At 39.1% G+C, this 25,094-nt stretch overlaps 1 long non-coding RNA gene and 3 gene segments (V, D, J or C); 1 reads left to right on the top strand and 3 right to left on the bottom strand.

Annotated features, from left to right (window-relative positions):
• Positions 1 to 1,344: 1,344 nt before the first annotated feature.
• On the top strand, positions 1,345 to 4,606 carry LOC119887842. The gene is made up of 3 exons (XR_005441814.1): positions 1,345 to 2,282; positions 2,604 to 2,718; positions 4,143 to 4,606. It is a non-coding gene; the product is annotated as an uncharacterized LOC119887842 (long non-coding RNA).
• A 5,014-nt stretch (positions 4,607 to 9,620) lies between these two features.
• Positions 9,621 to 10,150, bottom strand: LOC119917704. The segment is given in 2 exon segments: positions 9,621 to 10,006; positions 10,097 to 10,150. Coding segments are annotated over 2 exon segments (435 nt in total).
• A 565-nt stretch (positions 10,151 to 10,715) lies between these two features.
• On the bottom strand, positions 10,716 to 11,420 carry LOC119887654. The segment is given in 2 exon segments: positions 10,716 to 11,172; positions 11,265 to 11,420. Coding segments are annotated over 2 exon segments (357 nt in total).
• Positions 11,421 to 20,400: 8,980 nt separating this feature from the next.
• On the bottom strand, positions 20,401 to 21,006 carry LOC119887670. The segment is given in 2 exon segments: positions 20,401 to 20,818; positions 20,911 to 21,006. Coding segments are annotated over 2 exon segments (357 nt in total).
• Between the last annotated feature and the right edge of the window lie 4,088 nt (positions 21,007 to 25,094).

The following is a 25,094-nucleotide window of genomic DNA, read 5'->3' as shown; positions in this document are numbered from 1 at the left end:
TTCACATTACAATAATTTCTCTTTATATTAGCATTAATTTTGTCTTTACTACTTGAGTCACATCTTGAGTAAAACTGAAGCGGCTTGGAAAGGAGCTAGCATACCCCGTAGAGGTTGTAGCTGTATTTATCCACCCAATCCTATCCAGAGCCTGGCCTCTTTCGTATCCAGTGAATAGCTTGTCATGGTATAACCAGATGTGATACATGACATCTTTACTTTCTCTCCAGGTATTTTCACCTCAGAGGGTGACTGGTCCTGTTTGATCTCACTCCAAACTCCTGTAAGCAAAGAAATTGTGATCATTATCCATCAAACAATTTAAGTTCTTTGTAATCTGCACCTTTTCACTTTTTCATTGGGTTCTTTGTAATCGCAGAATTGATTTTCTTACCATTAATAGCAACAACGAATAATAAATTCTAGGCAATTATATTTTTCATTCTGCAGTAAACTCACTGCAGTTCAGTGATTCACTCAAATGCTTTAACAGCTGCTGCTGGTGTTTTTATAAAGAAGGAAGAATTTGCATAGACCTCCCTCTGCAGGTTTATAAAGGGAAGATAGATGTACTCATACTGCCTGTTCTTTTCAAAACATTACTTCTCAAGAACATTGTATTTTAAGTTTAACACAATTTTTCTTCATTAGCTTTTCTCCTCAGACTCTGATCATCTCATCATTGGAGACTCTCTGTCGGTGGTGTCAGAGAGGAGGATGCTGTCCAAACTACATGTCTACCACCTACTCCATGACGTGACTCATTCCCCCAAAATGCACCACAGAGCGCCACAGGAAGTCATTCCTGCCTGTAGCCATCAAACTTTATAACTCCTCCCTTTAAGTGTCTGATACTTAGTCAGTTATTAAACTAGACCGTATTATCTACTTTCTGTGCAATATTACCTGTTTAATAATTAATGTGCAATATTCTCTGCTACTATTTATTAGTACTTTTTGGTTCACCCTAATAATTCTTAATAATGTAAATATTGTACATACCCACAATCCTTTATATTTGTCTTTATATTTTATATGTATACTCTTATATTTATATACTCTTTATCTATCTACCATGACAAGTGTGCAATTGTGACAAATAAAATTGCCCTCGGGGATCAATAAAGTATTTCTGATTCTGATTCATAATCCTCCATCAACATGCCTGTACTGCCCTCTCCTGGTGTAAATCATAGCTCAAACAACAGTTTATCAGCTTTAACAACTGCATCTCCTCCACAGTTCCTTTTTCCTTTCCTGTTCATCCTCTATACTCTCCTCCTCTGTAATATCATCCTTCATCATGGTCTCCACTTCCACTGCCACATCATTGATGTTCACCTCTACATATCAAGTAAATCCATCGTCACTGCAGGTCTCCCAACCTGACCAACTACCTCATTAAAATTAAATAATCAATGCAAGCCAACTTTCTCTGTCTGCTCCATTCTCTCTCCCACACCATACTTCCGCAGGCTTAGACTTCTCATCCAAATCTCATCACTATTGTCCAATTGTAAAACAACATATCTCCATTCAGCTCTCTCCTTCTCTGCTGCTGAAACCCTTATCCATGCATTATCACTTCCAGACTCAACTCCTGCAATAGTATAATTTATGGTGCACCCACCAAATTCCTTTATAGACTCCAGTACATGCAGAACTCTCAGAAAATTCAGGATTAAATGGGTTAGTTTTGTGGTGAAGTGAGCTCACAGTGACAGTCAGTTAAGATATTGAGACAAACATATATGAGTCTCCTCATAGTGACAGACGAGATAGACTTGACCCTGACTGCTATCTAGAGTTTTTTTATTAAAGGAACATTAAACTAATTAGAAATGTTAAACTGTGGGTTTACTCTTCTCTGTCTGAATTGACTCCTCCTCACAGGGATTTGACAGGTTTTCAGGCTGAGAGGACCCAAACGCAGAACCGAGTTTAGACAGTTTATTCAGAGGAGAGTAAGCGGGGAAGACGGAGGTTCAGGACAGAGGCTCTCTCCCAGGTTCAGGGTAGGAGGGAAATCCGGGAGCGGGGAGTGTCCAAGCTGAGGGCAACACTGAGAGTTTACTGGCTGGTTGTCTGCTGATGTCTGCAACAGTTAGACTGGAACAGACAATAACCACGAAGCAAAACTGATTCTAAGATTGGCTGGGGCTGACACAACATACGCATGGAGATTCAACAATCCGGCAAGGACTGGATGTCTGAGCCTCCTATTTAGGCAGTGGCTGATTGTGGGACACAGAGCCGGTGTGCTGATTGCAGATGGTTCTCAGGTGAGTGCAGAGCCCGCAGCAGACACGCCCCCAGCTCCCAGAACAAGCTCACAGCCGGGGCCTCGTGACAGGATTTGACTTGGATCTCAATTACTGTGGGAAACTGGAGAATGTTTACTGTACATGAGTCCCTCTTTCATGTTTCAGAATAATTTGTGCAATAACTTGGTAAACACAATATTTAAGTTGTTTATTAAGTACAATCAATGTCATGTGATTGAGTAAATACAAAGAAATTTTTCAGTCAGACATATAAACTATTATGTTGTGTAAAACAAAATGTGCAGTGAAAACCAAAAATGTTTGTCATCATCTCTGCAGTCAAATTAGTAAAGATGGAAGACAACTTGCATTGACTGATCTTCACAGGAAGGACAGAGTTTGGCCTTTTATTTGTTGGAAAACACTCATGACATAAAGAAGGAATTATATACCGGTATGTTTAATTTCTTATTTGCTGAAAAGCTTTTTAAAATGCAGTTGGGAATAGAAATAATGCTGTCGCTAGTCAAACAGAGAAGACACTAATTGGAAAACACCTCCAGTGTATTTAATATTATTTAATATTCCTTTTATTATGAAATATGTCTTTTCCTCTCTTTAACAGTGAGCTGTTCTTGTTCAGAGGTTTGCACCTGGCACTCTGTCTCTCTCCCTCTTCTACCACACAAACTAAAGTTACACCACACTTGTGTAAGGGTTAGGGTTACAAGTTTTTTTATTATTCATGCACTTTAAAAAAAGATTTATTAAAAGCTTCTTTCTTTTCACAGGTGTATATAAACCTATTGTGAGAAAACCGGTAGTTCTATGTAGAATCAGACACTGAGCACCCCATATAGCCAAAATGGGATGATCCTCATTTCATAACGAAGATTTGACTGTGAGATTGGGATATGCAGTGTACAAAATTACCTTTTTATTTTTTTATCTATATACCATATGTGTGTGTGTGTGTGTGTGTGCGCTTGTGTGTATGAGTTTGTGATTCTGCAAGATAATGTGGCTGAAATGTGTACATGCAGTATTTCTTTAATTCACACCTGGGCACTGATTTCAGCAAATTGTTTTGTTGTCATTGTCTGTCTGTGGAGAAGTGGTTGGTACAGTAACATAGCGATTTAAGTGTTTTGTTGATTTAATTGTTGCTTAATGATGATCTTTCTCAGGGCCAGATGTCATCATTTTATTCACAACAACAACAAACTATGACATTTTAAAAAGGATGTCTTCCCAGTAAAGAAGAGTTTCAGTTCAACCTGAACCACTCTAACAACTGTAGGATTTTGTACTAGACTTATTAAATAGTGAACATTATTTTTACTTTTAAATATCACATTTTATGGTGAATATTAAATGGCAGACAGACATGGATGCTCTTTGACTGTTGAATCTTTCTTTTAAACATGTTGCTATATAGACACAGTGAAGAGTTACAAGTGTTACTTTTATATTTAAAAGATGTAAATATAAAAGTAACATTTGTCAAAAATTTTACATTTACGACATTTAAATGCAGCTGATTAGAAAAGTGTGATCACTTCACAGACTTGCTGTGTGGAGGTTTTTGTGCAGCTGCTCCACTGTCTTCAGTCACTGTGTTTTATCGAGCACAGAAGTAAACAGCAGAATCTTCTGCTGTCAGGCTCTTGACCTCGAGGTACTGAGTGCTGCTGGGCACATCTTGAGTAAAACTGAAACGGCTTTGAAAGGCGCTGGCATAACTTGGAGAGCCTGTAGCTGTGTTTATCCACCCAATCCACTCCAAAGCTTTCCCTGGACTCTATCGTATCCAGTTAATACTGTTGCTTGTCATAGTATAACCAGATGTGATACATGACATCTTCATTGTCTCTCCAGGTCTTTTCACCTCAGAGGGAGACTGGTCCAGCTTGATCTCACTCCAAACTCCTGCAAGCAGAGAAATTCTGATCATTATCCATCAAACTTAAGAACGTATTTTACTTTGTAATCACAGAATTGATTTTCTTACCATGAATTGCAACTACAAACAATAAACTCCAGGTAATCATATTTTTCATTCTGCAGTAAACTCACTGCAAATCAGTGACTGCCTCAAATGCTTTGACAGTTGCTGTTGGTGTGTTTATAAAGAAGGAAGAGTTTGCATAGACCTCCCTCTGCAGGTTTATAAAGGGAAGATAGCTGTACTATGACTGCCTGTGTTGTGAGTATGTGGAGTATTTACAGGACCAAATGTTGTAAAGAAAAATGTAATAAATGGAAACAAGGTAATGGATGCCTGTAAAACCATAACATATTTTCAAAATGTAAAAATATTTACATTAGGCACACAGGCAATAGTTTTTCTTTTTTTTAAAACATTACTCATGAACATTGTATTTTAAATTAGATACAGTCTTTCTTCAGCAACTTCTCTCCTCTGACCATCTCCTCATCATACTGTATCATTCTTGACCTCATTGCTGCCTTTGATGATCTTCAACCACCCAATTCTTCTCTCATGTCTTGAATCCTCAAACAACATCACCAGTGCTGCCCTCTCCTGGCTTAAGTCATATTCAAACATCATTTCATCATCTTTAAAGACTGTATCTCCTCCACAGCTGTGCTCTCCTGTTCATCCTCTAAGTGCTCCTCCTCTGTAATATCATCCTTCATTATAGTCTCCCCTTCCACTGCTGCTTCACTGATGTTCCCCAAGTAAATCCATCATCGCTGCAAGTCTCTCCACCCTGACCAACTACTTCACCAAAATTAAACCATGGATGCAATTCAACTTTCTCCAGCTGCTCTATTCTTTTCCCCACACCATACATTCACAAACTGCAATTCAAATTCATTCTCTTCACTCACAAAACCCTTAAAGACCAGGCCCCCTGTTGTTATGTTCAAGAAGATGATCAAAGAAGATCAAATGACAAGCATCACCAGCTCTAAATTTAACAAATTCAAACAGACAATGAATGAATTAGACTCTAAAATTACAGAATTAGAGCGAGAGGTTTTCATAGATGATTCAACACAAAAAAAACAGGAATTACTGACCCTTAAAGCAAAATACAAGGAGCTTTCCTTGCTTAAGGCTGAAGATGGTCTAATTATTATTATTAGATGTTTATTGTGAATCCTTTAAAACAGGTTGCCTCCCCACTTCATTACTTAGTGCTCTAATCACTCTTTTTCTAAAACCAGGCAAGCCGTCAACTGAACACGGTTCTTAGAGACCCATTTCACTTTTAAATTCTGATGCAAAGATTATAGCCGAGGTTCTAGCTATGAGACTAGAGAGGGTTCTACCAGCCATTATACATGGAGACCAGAATGGTTTTGTGCAAATTGTCAGGGGTTCTGCAATGTGAAGTGAGGAGAGTTTTTAATGTAATCCACGAGTGTGAAGAGCCCCTGCACGAGGTGCTTAAGCATTTTGGATTTGGTGATTACTTTTGTATGGGGGTTTGGGTTGAAATTTTACTTATTGATTTTACTTGTCTTCTGCAATGTTAACTACTAATGACATCATCTCTCAGCCTTTTAAGTTATTTCGAGGCACAAGACTACTGTACACCTGTCTACTTTTTGTAATAGCCATGGAACCACTAGCAATAGACCCCTCGATACATGGTATTAAGACCGGGGACATGGTACACAATACAGCAATGTATGCTGATGATACTATTGTGTTTTTGTCACATCTTGTAGAATCGATACCATCTCTCCTAGAGTTGTTCAATCAATTTGGTAATATCTCTGGGTTCAAAGTGAACAAAGAAAAGTCATCTATTGTTTTTAAATGTAATTGAGAGAGAGAAACCAGTAGTATCCCACACATTTGTGAACGTTATTTATATATCTGGGCATCAGAATAACCCCAAAGATGAGTAAACTTAGTGCAGCCAATTATGAGCCCAGGTTAGTAGAGGTGTCGAAAGAGTTCACAAGATGGACAACACTGCCTCTCTCTATACTGGGAAGAATAAACATAGCAAAGATGATTATACTACCTAAATTTTTATATATTTTTCAGTCAATTCTACTAGCCCTTCCTCCTCCTTTTTTACCTAAGACCAGAAAGCTTCTTTGTAATTTAATCTGGAACAATAGGAAGCCAAGACTTAGACTCTCCCTCTTATATTTACCTTATGACAGAGGAGGGCTACAGTTGCCAAATCTAGAAAGGTATTATTTGGGCTGCTCAGTTGAGGAACACAATGTTTTGGTTTTCATAAAAGATGTTTTCATGCCCTGGTTAGAAATTGAAAAACTGTCCTGAAAAGGTTTGTCATTGAATATTATATTATCCTTTTTTAAAGAACACTATTGTGGTTTGGCATATAGTACAAAAGATGGGATGACTCCCCAGGGTTGTCCTGTCTCCCCCCAATCTGGGGTAATGATCACTTCGCCCCGGCGAGGAACGCTTAGACGGACAAAACGCTAGACTCAGGCCCGCTGGAAGCCCAGATCTGTCCTCAGTACTTAACAAGTATCGATGGTAGATAGCACTTGGAGCTCGAAAGAAGTTACTGGAGTCAGTCAGAGATCGCTGTAATAGAGTTTATTGTCAAAGCAAGACAAAACCCGCGCAAGCCTTAGCAGACCGTTAAGGCACACTGAAAACATGGTGTGGAGCTTCTCATTATGGCCCTTGGCTCTCCATAGAGAGGTGGGGTCTCTGTGAGATACCCGCCTATTTTTTTTATTTCCTGTAGCATTTTGTTAGTTTTATGGGTGTAAATTTCTTCTTGGTGATCTCCTTCAGGACCGTCTTCCCGTTCCATAAATATTTTACACCCTTAAATCCTAGTTCTCATGTTTTTCTTAAAAACATTGATTAATCTTTATTGTCAGTTAACTTTATCAATCACATCATTTGATGGGAACTATGCCGTGGTCATATATTTTTAAGACATTTATGTGTTTTGATACACCAGTAGAACTCTCGGGTCTGGCACTTCCCAGGGTACAGACCCCCTTGGACCCAATTGGGCCCCCTTAGGAGTGTCTCTGGTCATATACCATTCGCTCCCAAATTTATAGGTCCTGTTTTTAAAAATAAAGATATGTCCCTATGACCATACCTTCTGTCATGGTCATGGGGGTCCAGGAAAGATATACAATCAGGGTACATGGTCTTCTCTCCTTTCCCACAGAATAGTATCTGAGTCTATAATACAATATACCTCAATTGCATGTTTTTTAAGGTGCATGTTTTTTACCGTTCTTCACCCCTACTGAACACATTCCACGGAACACTCCTGAGGGTCATCAGGCCTGTCATTGGCCTTTCAACTTTGGTCTCACACAGAGGGTAGAGTCAAACCTCAGACTTCAATTTAACTTCAGATCTAACTAGGGATATTACATGATGATACGTTGAATAAATGATATATTCTGGATAAATGGATGATATGGAATGTATTAAGTTGAATAAATGATACATTCTTACACAACAAACGACATGGGTTTTAAAGTATGGTTAAACAAGGGTATAGTAAAACTACAGGATGCATTTGAAGACAATACTCTAATGTCTTTCAATGAGCTAAAAGGCAAAGTTTAAAATACCGTAGAAACACTTTTTTAAGTACAACTTACAAGTTTTATTCTGACACAATTTAAACAATTCAGTGCAACAACCTCCATTCTCCATTTTAGAAACACATGTTACAAAAAACTGTCTTAGTAAAAGACTGGTCTCCTAGTTTTGCGAGTAATGCGAACATACATCGCCCCTGTACAATTAAATAAATTTGATCCTAATATACTTGGTCTATGTTATAAGTGTAAAATTCACCAAGGTACATTATATCATTGTTTATGAAGAGAATCAAAAATTTTGGAGCGCAGTGTTAAAGTATATCTCTCAGATCACAATTTTCCCTTTACCTTTATCCCCTAAGTTATGTATTTTAGGGATTTACCCAGATGACTGTGTCTTAGACCTCCTCCCCTGTTGAGAGATAGTTTCTCTTCTCTGGAGTAAATGGCTTCTTTAGGCGCTTTCACACTCCTCGCTTGCAGCACTGTATGAAATGTACTGAAAAGGGGTCATATTTGATTTGCCTTCGAGCCGGGAATGTTGGTAGTATCAGAGCCAGAAAGATGTCTGTGCGAAAAGCCCCATGCCGGAACAGGTGATGCATTTCAATGCTGTTGTGTTACAAGTCAGGTTTTTTTTTCACAGTCTAACCGAGAAAGGCCGATCGCTATGTTAAAGCACGCACGGTTGCAGGATTATGCCACAGTATATTGTTCAGGATGAATGAGTGAATGCGGCATATTGGAGGACATTCTCTCTGCAATTTTTGCAGGATCTCTGTGGGAAAGTGGCTTTTGACTTCTCATTCGAACCATCTATCCTCCCTATCCAAAATATGAACATTTCTGTACTTAAAAGAGTGTCCCTTATACTTCAAGTCTAAGTAATCTGCTGAGTTGAGCAAACTTGATCTGAGGCGTTGGCCCTTCTGTTTTGAACCTTGCATTTGTGGTTGTTTAGTTTCCCCAATATACAGGTCTGTGTATTCCTCACTGTTTTGGACAGCATATACTAGATAGCTTTTCTTGTGTATGTTTGTGTGGTCTTTCGGGTGGACTAGCTATCCTTCACCTTGATAACGACCCCACCAGTGTTAGTCAGTAACGCATTTCTCAGTAACTCGTATGGGAGTGTAAGGGATTACTGTTTCCATTACTATATATAACGCCGCCTTACTGCGTTACTAGAATGCACCTTATGTTGTTCTAGTCAGCTGTTAGCCAAAAAGCTAAATGAAGAATGGAGAACGAGGGAGACAGGCGTTCTTTAGACAGCTCTAAGAGCTGCCATTATTGTGTCACAATAACAATTCTACAAGTAATGTATTGAAGCATCCGCTATAGCAGCACAGCAATTTGAAACTTATTGAAAGAAACTCAAGCTGCTACTGCCAGTGATGCATGCACTCATCGGGAAAGAGTGGCACAAAGCTATGTTTTATGTTTTGTGTGAACACTGAATACTGCTATTATAAATGCATGTGCAGTTGTGAAAAGAATAAAGTAACGATTAACGTAACTAGTATATTTTAATTCCCAGTAATTACTGAAGTAATACATTTTTTAACCTTTTGAAAACAGACGTAATAAGTAATAAGTAACTTAATACAATTCTGAGAAACTTGCCCAACACTCGATCCAACAGAGGTTAAATAGCTGGGATTCGAAGAGGCCTCTTGGATGAGAGGCTAATGTATTTGAGTGCCTTCACCCAAGTTGCCCTTGATTTAACCCACCTTGGATTATTTTAAACAATATATGTAATGTAAAATAGGAAATACAAACTAATTTTTAAAAAATCTTTTAAAAAATATGTCATGCTTTTGCTCGACCAGCACAAAGATGAGTACTGTAGGTTTTTGTACAGCTGCTCAAACAACTCCAGTCACTGTGAGGCTGTCGAGCACAATAATAAACAGCAGAATCTTCAGTCTTCAGACTGTTCATCTGCAGATACACCTGCTGTTTGCTGTTGTCTCTGGAGATGGTAAACCGGCCTTGGACTGACTGAGAGTAGTATTTCCTGTCATTATCATTTTCAACCCAGGCAACCCACTCCAGTCCTTTTCCAGGAGCCTGTCTGACCCAGTTCATATGGTAGCTGCTGAATGTGAATCCAGAGGCTGTACAGGTCAATCTGTGGGATTCTCCAGGCCTCTTAATGACTGATTCAGATTCTGAAAGAGTCTGACCATCAACACCTGTCACGGGAAAAACAATATGCATGTAATGTGTTAAATTGGTGGTATAAATGAAAGCTATGTAAGATTGAGACCTGTGAAGACCTTCACCTGCCCAGCAGACAGTTAAAAGCAGCAGTCCTGTCCTATAGTCCATCATGTTAAACTGTGTGTCCACTGTTCTCTGTCATCCTCTCTGCAGTCAGATAAGTAGAGGTGGAAGACATCTGAGTTTTGCATTGACTCCTCCTCACAGGGAGGAGAAAAGTGGATTTGACTATGCTTTCAGTTTATTGTTTGATGAAGAATCAACGTTCCAGAGTCATTCCTTCAAGTCAGTCGAGGTTGTGTAATAAATTGTTTGGGTTGTAAATTTAGGGTGTAAATGTCTGAGTATTACCACCACAAACACATTGCTTTTAATAAAACTTCAAAATGCTCTTAGTTTAGACCTCATTACTCCCTGTGAGAATATTGGAGCAGATGAGCTAAATGATCTACAGTATTCCTCTGATCACAAATGTCCACTAGCATTTTTGAACTGCTACATTGTCCTCTACTCACGTTACATCACCCACCATGTTTTTAATATATATTTTTTTGTAGACATTTCATTTATCTAATTATCTTCTGATCCTGCCAAGTTCGCTCTGTGATCAAACTGATTTCATACAATTTATGATTTGTACTTGTGAATGTGACAGGGGAATGTAACATCATTAAGCTAATAAATATTTACTCATGAGTTTAAAACATTTAGAACTTAACATGGATACATTAAAGTGTTTTTGCATCTGGTGAGAAAATGAAGATCACATTGCTGTTTGTTGACTGTGGAGGTTTTTGTGCAGCTGCTCCACTGTCTTCAGTCACTGTGCTTTATCGAGCACAGAAGTAAACAGCAGAATCTTCTGCTGTCAGGCTCTTGACCTCGAGGTACTGAGTGCTGCTGGGCACATTTTCAGTCATGATGAAACGGCTTTGAAAGGAGCTGGCATAGATAGCAGAGTTTGAACCTGTGTTCATCCTCCCAATCCACTCCAGAGCTTTCCCTGACTTCTGTCGTACCCAGTGAATATTGTAGCTTGTCATGCTATAACCAGATATGACACATGACATCTTCACTGTCTCTCCAGGTCTTTTCACCTCAGAGGGAGACTGGTCCAGTTTGATCTCACTCCAAACCCCTGTAAGCAAAAAATTCTGATCATTATCCAACAAACTTGTAAATCACAGGTTGGACTTTTACAAAAGAAGTAAAGCAGAAATGATTTCTCACCATGAATAGTAACTACAAATAATAAACTCCAGATAATTGTATTGTCCATTCTGTGATAAACACTGTAGTTCAGCTCTCTGATCTGAGTGTTTCAGAAATATATAAAACTGTCCCAGTGTTCTGCCACAAGTTGCTGATGGTGTGTTTATAAGAGAGGAAGAGTTTGCATAGACCTCCCTCTACAGGCTTAAAAAGGGAACATGTGACACAGACACATTTCCATAAGTAGAGAATCTCTAACAGCTGAGGAAACTGTATACCAGTATGTAAATATCAAAGTCCTGACAATTCATCTCTGGACTAACCAAATAGGAAACAAAACGTCCTTATTCCATAATGACAATCAATTACTCGTGTAGTTTAGAGCTTTTTCATCTTGGCAAATTTACAAAAGGGACATTTACCTTATTTGTTAATTTATTCATACCTTTTGAGAGACAGAGCTATTGTTATGTCCGATGTTATTTTCTACTATTGCATTGAAACTGGAAATATGCTTTCCCCGTCTCCTCTAGGCATCCACAAGAAATAAAAATGTCTCATATCCTTCTTATAATGCCTGTAGTGGAGGATGCACATGGATACATTCACACTGGTGAGATAAATTCAAAACAATAGTACAACATCTGGTTCTAAGTAATGATGCTTGTGGTTCTCCCCCTCAAAAACCTTTTAACATGATAAACACAACAAAAGAAATAACAAATGTAAACATTTGCACACATTTTTCATTCCTTTGTGTGCTGTACAGTACAACACAACACACTAAACAACAAATTATTCTTCCCCAGAGTCCTGATTTTGGTCTGGGACAGGCCAGAGATTCTTGTTCTCCACCTTCTTCTCCACCTACTCCTCCCCCCTTTACCTCCTCCACCTCCTTCTTCACCAACTCTCCATACTGCTCGTCCTCCTCTTCCTCGTCCTCCTCCTCCTCTCTGGTGTCCTACATCTCTTCCTTCACATCTCTCTGGATCCATTGCTCAAAAACTGAATGAACTGACTCTGGTCCTTTCATCTATCTATTGAAGCTTCTGATTGGTGTGTTATCAATTTTGACTGTTTGTGTTTCCACATGGGTAGTTGTGTGCTAATTGAGCTCAACCTATGCTGATTGAGTGAACAATATTGAATGTCAGTGCTTTCTCAATGACCACACGGGGTAGGCAATGAGAATTGAAGGAATTTGTGTGTAGAGTTTAGTGTGCTTTTTGAAAAATGGAGTTATGGTTTTGAAAGTTTTGGCCAAAAGCCTGCTTATGGTGTTTACTGTAAGCAATGGAGAAAAATTGTAATGTCACACATCTGGTTGGAGTGTGTGTGTGGTAAAAGAACTTGTTCTTCAAAACATTATTTTGAAAAAAGCCGCCTACACCTTGTTGATGTAAAATCCAGTTCATTGGTTTTCCTTCACACTGTCTGATCCAACCTGTTGCATAGCTGCGATCAGTCAAAAAATAACCAGAGACCTGACAGGTGATGGTCAAGGCCTGTCCTGGCTGCACATTTTACATCTGGCTGGATGAGATTAATACTGTTTACACCTAAGGAAACTGATCTACTGAAAATGATCACCATCATTCATCTGACTATTCAGTGTTTCTAATTTGTTTATTGGTGTGAATCACCTGAAAGCTCCTCACAGGATCCAGCTGCCAGCAGCAGTATCAAAACTACAGAGAACATGTTGAAACTTACTATTTCATTACTTACAGTATAAAAACACCTCTGTGTCTTAAGACGAGCTGCTGTGTTTCAACTTTATCTTCTTACTCTTGTGTAATTAACAACAGGCGCATTTTTCAGTGTCCTTTTTAATCATTGTGGCATTGCACTGATTCCATATTAAATATGCATTACCAAAACAAAACATACCAGAAATGCATATAACAACAAATTCCCCGTGAACATCAACAACAGTAAGGTGCTGGTAGGTCCCAGGATTTTACAATGAAATTTCAAAAACAAGCTACTGCACACTGAAACGAGACTTAACTACATTTATTGATTCGCCTGTGCCTTCTCCACAGTGTGAACCTCCTTAAATCAGAAATGGATATTAGAATAGTTTATTAATGACAGTAATTTCATAACTCACTCAAAGTCCTGCAATTAAAAATGTGTCAACCACTTCAAACAATGCTTTTCAATCTTTTCTGCTGTACATTGATTTATTTAAACCTAAATGCATTTTTTTATTTAATTTGATGAGTGCTAGTGGAGGATTATTGATATAAACGTTCTTAAAATGTATATTGCATGATGCACATGATGAAATGAAAGCAAAATCATCTAAATGAATACATAAGTTTGCTGCGCTGGATGAATTTCTTTAGAACTAACTAAACTAACAGGTGTCCTGCACATGGAAAGGTCTGCTGGTTTATTGATCGAATAATGTACATGAAAGTGTTCTTTTATATCACAATTAAGACGAGTAAACAAAACAGTAGACGACTTAAACAGTTAAGTAAACTGTTTGAACCGCCACGTATCTCAGTCCACAGTCTTTGCAGGACTCTTTGCATAGCCTATTGTAATTTTGACTCCTCTATAAACTCTTGCAAATAAATAAATAAATGTAAAAAGACTTGTAGACTTCCAAATCTAAAGTTAGACAATTAGCAAAACCATTGAACTACACACATGCTTTTTGTCGTTCAGGTAAGGTCTTCTCCGAGGAACCGTTTTAATAAAGCTCTGTTATGAAATGAGCAAAGTATGCCTATTTAGTATGCAGTTCCAGTTCAACTCTGTTTAAACACATTCCTTCCTTCGGAACTTACTTCGGAACTTTCCTTCTGGAAATCGAGAAAAGGATGAGAAGTAAGCTAATTGGAGAATGTGGCTCGCACCGTACTGTAGTTTATTCAAAATTTAATAATTCTGAATGTGTCCATATTGCACTGTGCTACTGTTACAACAGAAATGTTTTGCCAAATAAATATTTGATGTTTCAACATTGTATTGGTGTTTACAGTACTTTTCAGCACCTCTCAGCAAATTTCTTTTGCCTATGAAAGACAAAAGAGATTTAGATTTAGTGAAAGAAAGTGTAAGTGGTATATGAAAAAACTTACTATTATGAAAAAAGTGTTTGTCATCTGATGCAAATGCTTAATTTTGGGATGTGTTTATGGCATTTTGAATGCAGTGTTTCATTTTGAAGAACATATAAGGCATTTTGCATTTTGTGTGAGCAGTTTTGGGAATTGTGTGTGGAGTTTTGAAAAAAGGAGACAGTTTTGAAAACGTGTGTAAAACTGTAATCATATGACATAATTCAAGAACACGTTTCGACAAAGAAACTGATATTTGCTCTGCAGTAAGTTTTTAGCAGTATGGCTTCGAAATGTGCTGCTATGATGTACTGAGATGGTGATGCTATGCTCAATTTGTGGTAAAGATGAGTCCTGTAGGTTTTTGTACAGCTGCTCAATCAACTCCAGTCATTGTGAGTCTCGAGCACAATAATAAACAGCAGAATCTTCAGTCTTCAGACTGTTCATCTGCAGATACAGCTGCTGTCTGCTGTTGTCTCTGGAGATGGTAAATCGGCCTTGAACTGACTGAGAATAGTATTTGCTGCTACCATCATGATAGATATAAGCAATCCACTCCAGTCCTTTTCCAGGTGCCTGTCTGACCCAGCTCATCCCATAGCTACTGAATGTGAATCCAGAGGCTGTACAGGTCAATCTGTGGGATTCTCCAGGCCTTTTAACCACTGGTTCAGATTCTGTCAGAGTCTGACCATCAACACCTGTCAAGACAAACAAGAACATAGTCACTTGCTGTAAACTGGCACATTTATGAAGACAGATTTTACTCAAGATCAGTGAAAATCTTCACCTGCCCAGCAGACAGTTAAAAGCAGCAGTCCTGTCCTATAGTCCATCATGTTAAACTGTGTGTCCACTGTTCTCTGTCATCCTCTCTGCAGTCAGATAAGTAGAGGTGGAAGACATCTGAGTTTTGCATTGACTCCTCCTCACAGGGAGGAGAGAGCTGATTTGAACGTGGTCATCATTTCTATACATTGAACATGGACAATTACAATTATCACACATTTGGATTCCAGCCAAATATTTTTGAATTATGAAATGTGATTTGAATTCAGTTTTTCTTCTGAGTTTGAAAAGAGGAATCTTGTTTAGCATCAGAATCAGCTTCATTGGTCAACTATGTGTACAAATAAGGGACGTGCATCTCTATCACTGAGGCCGATGCAATATGCATGTCAATGCATCACCAATGAGCCAATACAATTTTGCGATATGGCACGATTTTATGTAACAAGATGCAAAAGAATATTTAATATTGTACAGGGAGTTTGATTTTATTAATCATAAATTAACTAAATCATAAATAACTTTACATATTTGTTTAATACTAGTAGCCTACTGCAACTATGTAAGCATCTCATATTGCAGTATCTTTTTAACTTAAAAACCTAGGAAAATGTATCTGACAAAAGGCAAAATAAAACCGGGCCTGCACCTTGCCTTAATCAAGTCCCTCTTTCCTTTTTTCTGTCTCCAGTTACACTTCCACCTCACATATTTCGCCATTAACAGTTTTAGGAAGCTGCAATAATTTGCTCACCAGTCAGGCTAGCTAGAACGAAATCCGACGGGGTGCAGACGTCACTAAGCTCACACCATGTCACCGCTTCAGGTGAGTTTGTGTCTCCAAATATGTAATTTGGAGGAATTTGGAGGAACGTATAGCTCTTGCTCCTCCATGTTACTCTAATGTGACACACAGGCAGCTGTGGCTCAGTAGATAGAGTGGGTGGGCAACAATCTCCAGCTCCTCCAGGCTTCATGTCGAAGGGTCCTTCGGCCCAATTGCCTCTGGTGGCTGCTCCACCAATGTGTGCAAATTAGTGAATGTGATGTAGTGTAAAAAAACCTTGAGTGGTTGTGAAGAGTGGAAAGGCACTACTACAGCTGACAGGCACACTTGTTTACAGTTTTTTCTGAATGCTTAAGCGCTAATCGTGATTCTTGTTGCACAATTTCTAAAACTATTAATACGTAGAGCAAAACCACTCACTGAGTTTGCAAAACTAAAAGCACAAACACTGCTTTGCACTCAGTTTGCAATTTTGTAACACACACTTTGCAAAACTGTAGGCACAATTCACTGCACAACACTCTTTTTGCAGAACTTTAAACACAACTCACTGCTTACACTCAATTACCAAATTTCCAACACACTCCTAGCAAAATTATACACATGTATGGCTATCATTAACACTATTTTGCCAACTGTCTGGCACACTTTCACATGTGAAAACTGTTTTAGATAATTAGTTCACTTTGCAATCAGCCTAAGCACTATAAATAAGCCACAAGTAATCTGTCTGTGTGGAGTACAATGGAAGGAGCAGTAAGTGTGAGAAGATTGAGAATCAGAGGAGGCCGAGGAGGCCGAGGGAGAGGACGTGGAGGTGAAGAAGTTGGAGGAAGAGGACGTGGAGTTGAAGAAGCGAGAGGGTTAGAGGAAGTTAGAGGAAGAGGACAAGGAGGAGCAAGAAGAGGACGAGGAGGGGAAAGAGGAAGGGTAAGAAGAGTAAGAAATAGAATAACTGATGACATCAGAGCTACAATAGTGGACCATGTCATCAACCATGGGATGACCCTGAGGGAAGCTGGCCAACGGGTTCAGCCCAATTTGAGCCGCTACACTGTGGCAAGCATCATTAGGACATTTCGAAATGAGAATCGGTAAGTACTTTGTAGCACTGCCAAACTCTAATGAGAAACACAACAGTACCATACATGCAAAAATACTGAAATTGTTACTTTACAGAATTGCTAGACGTCCACATGTTGGGGGCAGAGGAAGAATGTTCACTCCAGAGCAAGAGACCCATATAGTGAACATGGTGATTGTCAATAATGCAAAAAGACTGCGCGAAATACAGCAGCGCATAATTGATAATGACACCATCTTTCAAAATATACACAGTGTAAGCATTTCTGCACTAAGTTGTGTACTTGCGCGCCACAGAATAAGAATGAAGCAAATTTACAGAGTTCCTTTCGAGAGAAACACAGAACGTGTAAAGCAACTGCGATATGACTATGTGCAGGTAAGCTATAGTGTCATTGGTTCTGAATTTGGAAGTGCATACTGTAGTGCTGTGCATGGGCCTGATGTGTTGCATTTGTTTTGTCTTGTCCAGAGAGTGATGGAGCTAGAAGCAGATGCCATGGGACATGAGCTACTTTTTGTAGATGAGGCCGGTTTTAACCTCAGTAAAACCAGGAGATGTGGCAGGAACATTATTGGACACCGTGCCATCATCAATGTCCCAGGACAACGTGGTGGTAACATAACCATGTGTGCAGCTATAAGCCAAAATGGTGTTGTTCACCATCATGCAACCATAGGCCCATACAACACTGCACACATTATTGCATTCCTGGACACCTTACATGACATGCTCACTGTTCAGAGACCAGAGCAGACCCGATATGTCATCATATGGGACAATGTTAGTTTCCATAGGGCTGCTTTGGTCCGCAACTGGTTTACAGACCACCCATTCTTCATGGCACTCAACCTCCCTCCATACTCTCCATTCTTAAATCCCATCGAGGAGTTCTTCTCTGCCTGGCGTTGGAAAGTGTACGACCGTCATCCTCATCAACAGGTAGCCCTTTTACAGGCAATGGAGGAGGCATGTGGAGATATTGACCAGGCATCATGTCAGGCCTGGATATGGCATTCAAGGAGATATTTTCCCCCGGTGTCTTGGACTGGAGGATATCGCACGCGATGTGGACGAAATTTTGTGGCCGGACCCAGAAAGACGACATGATGTAGGCTGATTGGGTTTTTTTTGTTTGTTTTTTTGTGAAATTACTATTTTGTGTTCTGACTTTGTCTTGGTTTTGATGAGTGTGAATAAACACCAATACTTGAAGTTTGGATCCTCCACTATGACAAAAGTATGACCTCAAATTGACATCTGTACACAGAGAAAGCAAAAGCCAGATGTGTTTTGTATTCATACCATCAGTGTGTAGTTGGCACATTGTGTGCTCAGTAGATGATGGCTTGTGTTTACTGTTTGATACGAAAACACCATTTTTACGAAGGTGTGAAGAGTTAATCTAGCTGTGTTCGCTTTTGCAAGAGAACTACAATGTTTTGATAATTGGGTGAAAGGTTTTCTTATTTGTGTGTAGAGTTTTGCAAAAATAGGCAATAGTTACAAAAAATGTGCTTAAGCAATCAGAAAAAACTGTAATCCTAAAGCATCTTTAAACACAGTTACGATAATAACAATAATACAAGAAGTACTGTGGCAATAAACCAAGGGAGGAGCCTGTTGTGAAAGAAGTAGTGTAAGGTTAATGAAATGTATTTCTGGCTGCTTTTAAAACAAAAAGGGTAATACTGCTTTGCAACATGGCCACCAGTGGCATATTGTGCAGTTACATTATTAGAGCAATCAAACTATAAATTGACTTTGCCTGATTTTTCAAATGTTTACATCTAAGTATTATTTGTCTTACTTACCATTATAGTTATTATATAATATATGGGCCTATGATCAGTAGGCATTAGTCCTGTCCAGCCACTGAGAGTCGGCCAACCTACCTACTCCTACAGAGGAGCAATAGAAAGCATCGCTAACATGTGAATGTGCACGGCCCAGGACCGGAGGGCTCTGCAGCGGGTGATTAAAACTGCTCAGAAGATCATTGGTACCCCTCATTGATCATCCATCCATCCATCGTCAACCACTTATCCGGGGTTCAGGGTCGTGGGGCCCTCATTGATCATTGGTTTTATATTTGCAAAATATTTTTGTGAGTTTACAAATCTTCATTTTGTGTTTGTGGGAAGTGTTTTATATTTTCAGATTACACATTTACACACGGATCACTCATCTGTTCACACAAATAATACTGAAACAAAATGATCTCCATAGAGGACACTAAACATGTGAGGGGCTCTGATGAGATCTGTAGGTTTTTGCACAGCTGCTCAACCAACTCCAGTCACTGTGAGTCTCGAGCACAATAATAAACAGCAGAATCTTCAGTCTTCAGGCTGTTCATCTGCAGATACACCTGCTGTCTGCTGTTGTCTCTGGAGATGGTAAACCGGCCTTGAACTGATTGAGAGTAGTATTGTTTACTACCACTAGGTTGGCTGACCAATGCAATCCACTCCAGACCTTTTCCAGAAGCCTGTCTGATCCAGCTCATAGCATGGTCGCTAAATGTGAATCCAGAGGCTGTACAGGTCAATCTGTGAGATTCTCCAGGCTTTTTAACCACTGGTTCAGATTCTGTCAGGGTCTGGCCATCAACACCTGTTAAGAGGATGAAAAATATCAAGTATAATAAGCTGGTGATACAAATAAACGATGTATTGCATTAAGACCTGTGAAGATCTTCACCTGCCCAGCAGACAGTTAAAAGCAGCAGTCCTGTCCTATAGTCCATCATGTTAAACTGTGTGTCCACTGTTCTCTGTCATCCTCTCTGCAGTCAGATAAGTAGAGGTGGAAGACATCTGAGTTTTGCATTGACTCCTCCTCACAGGGAGGAGAGAACTTGGACTTGGCTTTCAGTTTATAATTTGATGAATTAATGTTCAGGAGTCATTTCTCAAACTTAGTTTGATGTGCTTTAATTTCATTTGCATAAAATGTCTATGATTATTAACTTCAAAAAGTGAGTCCCCAAATTAATTTTAATAAAAACATTAAAATATTAATCTCAGTTCAGAAATCTGACACATTTTATTATTTAAATTAGTTCAAATTATGTGTATAATAATAATGATAATTATTATTATTTTTGCCTCATAACTCCCTGTAAACATATTGGGCTGCCGATGAGCTTAATGAACTACAGTATTTCTGATAAGCAATATCCAGTAGCATTTTTGAAAACTGCTTTATTGTCATGTCATCATATTCCACCATCCAGCAATGTTTTTAATATATAATTTATGATTTGTGCTTGCCATTTGTGACATGGATAATTTAGTATTAAATGATGCTTTGACATCTGACAGATCTATTTACTTTGAGTGACATCATAAAGACAATCAAAATGGACTGACGAGGTTAAAATATTTAGAAATCTAATGGGAATATGTTCAGGGTACCTCTGTAAGGTGCTGAGAAAACCCAGAATTCATTAAGATCACATTGCTGTTTGTTGTCTGTGGAGGTTTTTGTGCAGCTGCTCCACTGTCTTCAGTCACTGTGCTTTATCGAGCACAGAAGTAAACAGCAGAATCTTCTGCTGTCAGGCTCTTGACCTCGAGGTACTGAGTGCTGCTGGGCACATTTTCAGTCATGATGAAACAGCTTTGAAAGGAGCTGGCATAGCTAGCAGAGTTTGAACCTGTGCTCATCCACCCAATCCACTCCAGAGCTTTCCCTGGCCTCTGTCGTACCCAGTGAATATCGTTGCTTGTCATGCTATAACCAGATATGACACATGACATCTTCACTGTCTCTCCAGGTCTTTTCACCTCAGAGGGAGACTGGTCCAGTTTGATCTCACTCCAAACCCCTGTAAGCAAAAAATTCTGATCATTATCCAACAAACTTGTAAATCACAGTTTGGACATTTACAAAAGAAGTAAAGCAGAAATGATTTCTCACCATGAATAGTAACTACAAATAAAAAACTCCAGATAATTGTATTGTCCATTCTGTGATAAACACTGTAGTTCAGCTCTCTGATCTGAGTGAAATATATAAAACTGTCCCAGTGTTCTGTCACAAGTTGCTGATGGTGTGTTTATAAGAGAGGATATGTTTGCATAGACCTCCCTCTACAGGTTTGAAAAGGGAACATGTGACACAGATACATTTCCATACATAGAGTATCTGTACAACAACAGAGTACTGACAACTAATTTCTGGAAGGAAAGACTAAGAAAATAAAACTGTACAATGACAATCTTTAACTCGATGTGTATATGTTTAGAGATTTTCTTCATCTTGGCCAAATTACAAATGGGCATCCTATTTGTGTATGTGTGAAGAGACAGAGCTAGTGTTTAAGTCAGCTTTGTCACGCATTATTTTCCAAACAGGAAAATGTTTCCCCATATAGGCAACACACACAATACTCTGGGCAATGCACACAAAAACAGGTGATATGCAAGTGAAAGTGCAAGTACAAGAGTTATATTAGTTGTCTGCGGCTGGTTGGAGGTTTGAAGTTGTACATTAGAGACATTCAGTGGTTTCAGTATTTGCAGATATTTGAAACCACAGAACTTAAAGAGAAACTTAAAGCCTCTAGTGAGCTGCTCAGATACTGAAATCTATATAAAGAAATATCTGGTTTCATTTTGGTAAAAAGAAAATTACGTGAGTGGAAAACAAGGGATGTGTATCCACTGGCTCTGCTGTTATAAGACATTTAAGATATCTATACCTTTATATATTCACCACAAGATTTTCGTCTGCCCAGTAGACAATTAAAAGCAGCAGTCCTGTCCTATAGTCCATTACACTCACTTAAAGGATTATTAGGAACACCTGTTCAATTTCTCATTATTGCAATTATCTAATCAACATGGCAGTTGCTTCAGTGCATTTAGGGGTGTGGTCCTGGTCAAGACAATCTCCTGAACTCCAAACTGAATGTCAGAATGGGAAAGAAAGGTGATTTAAGCAATTCTGAGCGTGGCATGGTTGTTGGTGCCAGACGGCCCGGTCTGAGTATTTCACAATCTGCTCAGTTACTGGGATTTTCACGCACAACCATTTCTAGGGTTTACAAAGAATGGTGTGAAAAGGGAAAAACATCCAGTATGCGGCAGTCCTGTGGGCAAAAATGCCTTGTTGATGCTAGAGGTCAGAGGAGAATGGGCCGACTGATTCAAGCTGATAGAAGAGCAACTTTGACTGAAATAACCACTCGTTACAACCGAGGTATGCAGCAAAGCATTTGTGAAGCCACAACACGCACAACCTTGAGGCGGATGGGCTACAACAGCAGAAGACCCCACCGGGTACCACTCATCTCCACTACAAATAGGAAAAAGAGGCCACAATTTGCAAGAGCTCACCAAAATTGGACAGTTGAAGACTGGAAAAATGTTGCGTGGTCTGATGAGTCTCGATTTCTGTTGAGACATTCAGATGGTAGAGTCAGAATTTGGCGTAAACAGAATGAGAACATGGATCCATCATGCCTTGTTACCACTGTGCAGGCTGGTGGTGGTGGTGTAATGGTGTGGGGGATGTTTTCTTGGCACACTTTAGGCCCCTTAGTGCCAATTGGGCATCGTTTAAATGCCACAGCCTACCTGAGCATTGTTTCTGACCATGTCTATCCCTTTATGGCCACCATGTACCCATCCTCTGATACTTCCAGCAGGATAATGCACCATGTCACAAAGCTCGAATCATTTCAAATTAGTTTCTTGAACATGACAATGAGTTCACTGTACTAAAATGGCCCCCACAGTCACCAGATCTCAACCCAATAGAGCATCTTTGGGATGTGGTGGAACGGGAGCTTCGTGCCCTGGATGTGCATCCCACAAATCTCCATCAACTGCAAGATGTTATCCTATCAATATGGGCCAACATTTCTAAAGAATGCTTTCAGCACCTTGTTGAATCAATGCCACGTAGAATTAAGGCAGTTCTGAAGGCGAAAGGGGTCAAACACAGTATTAGTATGGTGTTCCTAATAATCCTTTAGGTGAGTGTATGTTAAACTGTGTCCACTGTTCTCTGTCATCCTCTTTGCAGTCAGATAAGTAGAGGTGGAAGACATTTGAGTTTTTCATTGACTCCCCTGGAATAAGTAAAGCTAGACTGAAAAATAAGAAATTAATGCAGCACTTCAAACCCAAATGGTCTTTATTCTTCAACCAGTGTCATGTAATAATACATACTGCATGCAAATATATGTTGTCTAATAGAGAAATGTACTGATTGTGTTACACATTGTAACATGCAAATTATGTTGGATAACGACTAAAGCAACTTATATGCAAATTAATACTCAACTGACTACTTACTTAACAGTATAATTACTAAGTTACTAAGTTATATTGGAAACTGATTTGTGACGCAATTTACCCTCAATGTTTGTTCCTATACCCTCCCTAACAGTCTGGAACTGGATTTGACAGTGTGACAGAGTACTATGACAGGTTTTCCCAGGTCATGATAGGGTCAATTGCTGAGTCTGTGTTTCATTACCCCATCAAAGGGATACCCCCTTTTACGCCTGTGTGACATAATCCAGGACAGCCGAACTTTAAATAAACAAAGACTGCAGTCTCCAAAGACCCCAAAGCCTTAACTGTTTAATTAAATCTTTTAGTTACTTGATTATGTTTGCCTCTTGAGTAGTTATGTTACAATGTTGTTGCTATCTGTTGTTGATTAGTGCTGAAAAGAATCTAAATAAGTTACTTTTGCAGTGTTTTTATTTTCAGCAAGATTAAGGACACTCTCATTTTATGTGTAACCAATACTTTTTCATAATACTTTCTCACACAATTCCTTTAGAAATGATGATAAAGAAATGTCATACTATACAATTAATTATCCAGCTTGAATTCAAGGTTGAATTCCCCAGTTCCTATGGAAAGATTGTTTTGGGTTAATCTAAGCTTTCCTCATGTAACCTGAGCTCCCCCAAGTGGACGAAATAAGTATTACATACCATCGTCGGAAATTCCATTAATGTATAAATGTCACTCACTTCTCCTGACCAATAATGTGACAATTGTTTTCCTGTTACCAAATGCCTAACTTAGAATGGTACAACCGTTTGACCATTGAGGTTTGATTCTGGAAAATATTTGATTATTATTATATATATATATATATATAATATGCGCAAATAGATTTTCTTTTCTTTTTAGACATTAAAGTTTAGAAAGGCAGTCCCTCGGGAAACCGGAAACGCTCCCTCGGGAACAAAGGACTGCCCTCTGGGGAACCACGCCCCAGACAACAAAAGAGCGACACACGACGTCGTTCTCTCTCTTCTCGGCTCTACTCCTCTCCTCGTGCCCTGGTCTTCCGCTCTGCTCTCTGGACGCTTCCAGGCAACGCCCTAAGAGTTCGACCAGCGCAACGAAGCCTTTGTTCGCTTGAAGCTACACACGTGAAGTGCCGCGACATTGATTTGCCCCTCAGTTCCAGCAACTGTACTGTTTATTTTTTTCTTTCTTTTGTTTTGTTAGAGTTATCAGTCCGTTAAGTTACACTGATCTAATTCAGGAACGACCAAGTTCCCTTTTTAAGTTTTTCATTGAGCCAACTTCACCGAGGTCAGACCAATCCACGTGGTCTCTAGTTAGTTAATAAATTCACTGTAATCAAGGAATTGTGTGTATTGCCTGTCTCCAAGTCCCTGCCAAGAGAATTGACCACTTCGATATGAGATTGACTGACTGATTTAAGATAACTGAGCGATTGTTAACTAACTGATCACTAGTAAATAACTGTCTAATTATTAGCCATGCTCAGGGAGTCCCGAGACCCTGGGCGAACGGAATATCGGGTGGTGCCCCTCGAGAGATTTATGAATTAATATTTTCTGAATATTAAAATTCATAATTTTGTATTAATTCTCATAAATTTATTACGTCAATGTAGTCATGCTACAATAGAGAGTGATCAAGAGGTTAATTTGTGCGTTATACTTATTCAAGCAAGACAGGCAGCCTTGGCGCTGTTTTTTATTCGCCCACTAGAGGGCTTCAGCGCCACAATAACCAGCCTAGTTCAAATGAACAAAATGACACAAAAAAAGATTAGTTCATTTTAATGAGCGAGATTTGAAAATTCGAGTCTGTCAAAAG

Source organism: Micropterus salmoides, unplaced genomic scaffold (genome assembly GCF_014851395.1).
Source record: "Micropterus salmoides isolate LMB-PRFRI ecotype aquatic unplaced genomic scaffold, ASM1485139v1 Ms_hic_scaffold_10, whole genome shotgun sequence".
Lineage (NCBI taxonomy): Eukaryota > Metazoa > Chordata > Actinopteri > Centrarchiformes > Centrarchidae > Micropterus > Micropterus salmoides.
Note: the sequence above shows the minus strand (reverse complement) of the source record. Positions and strands in the feature narration are given on the sequence as shown.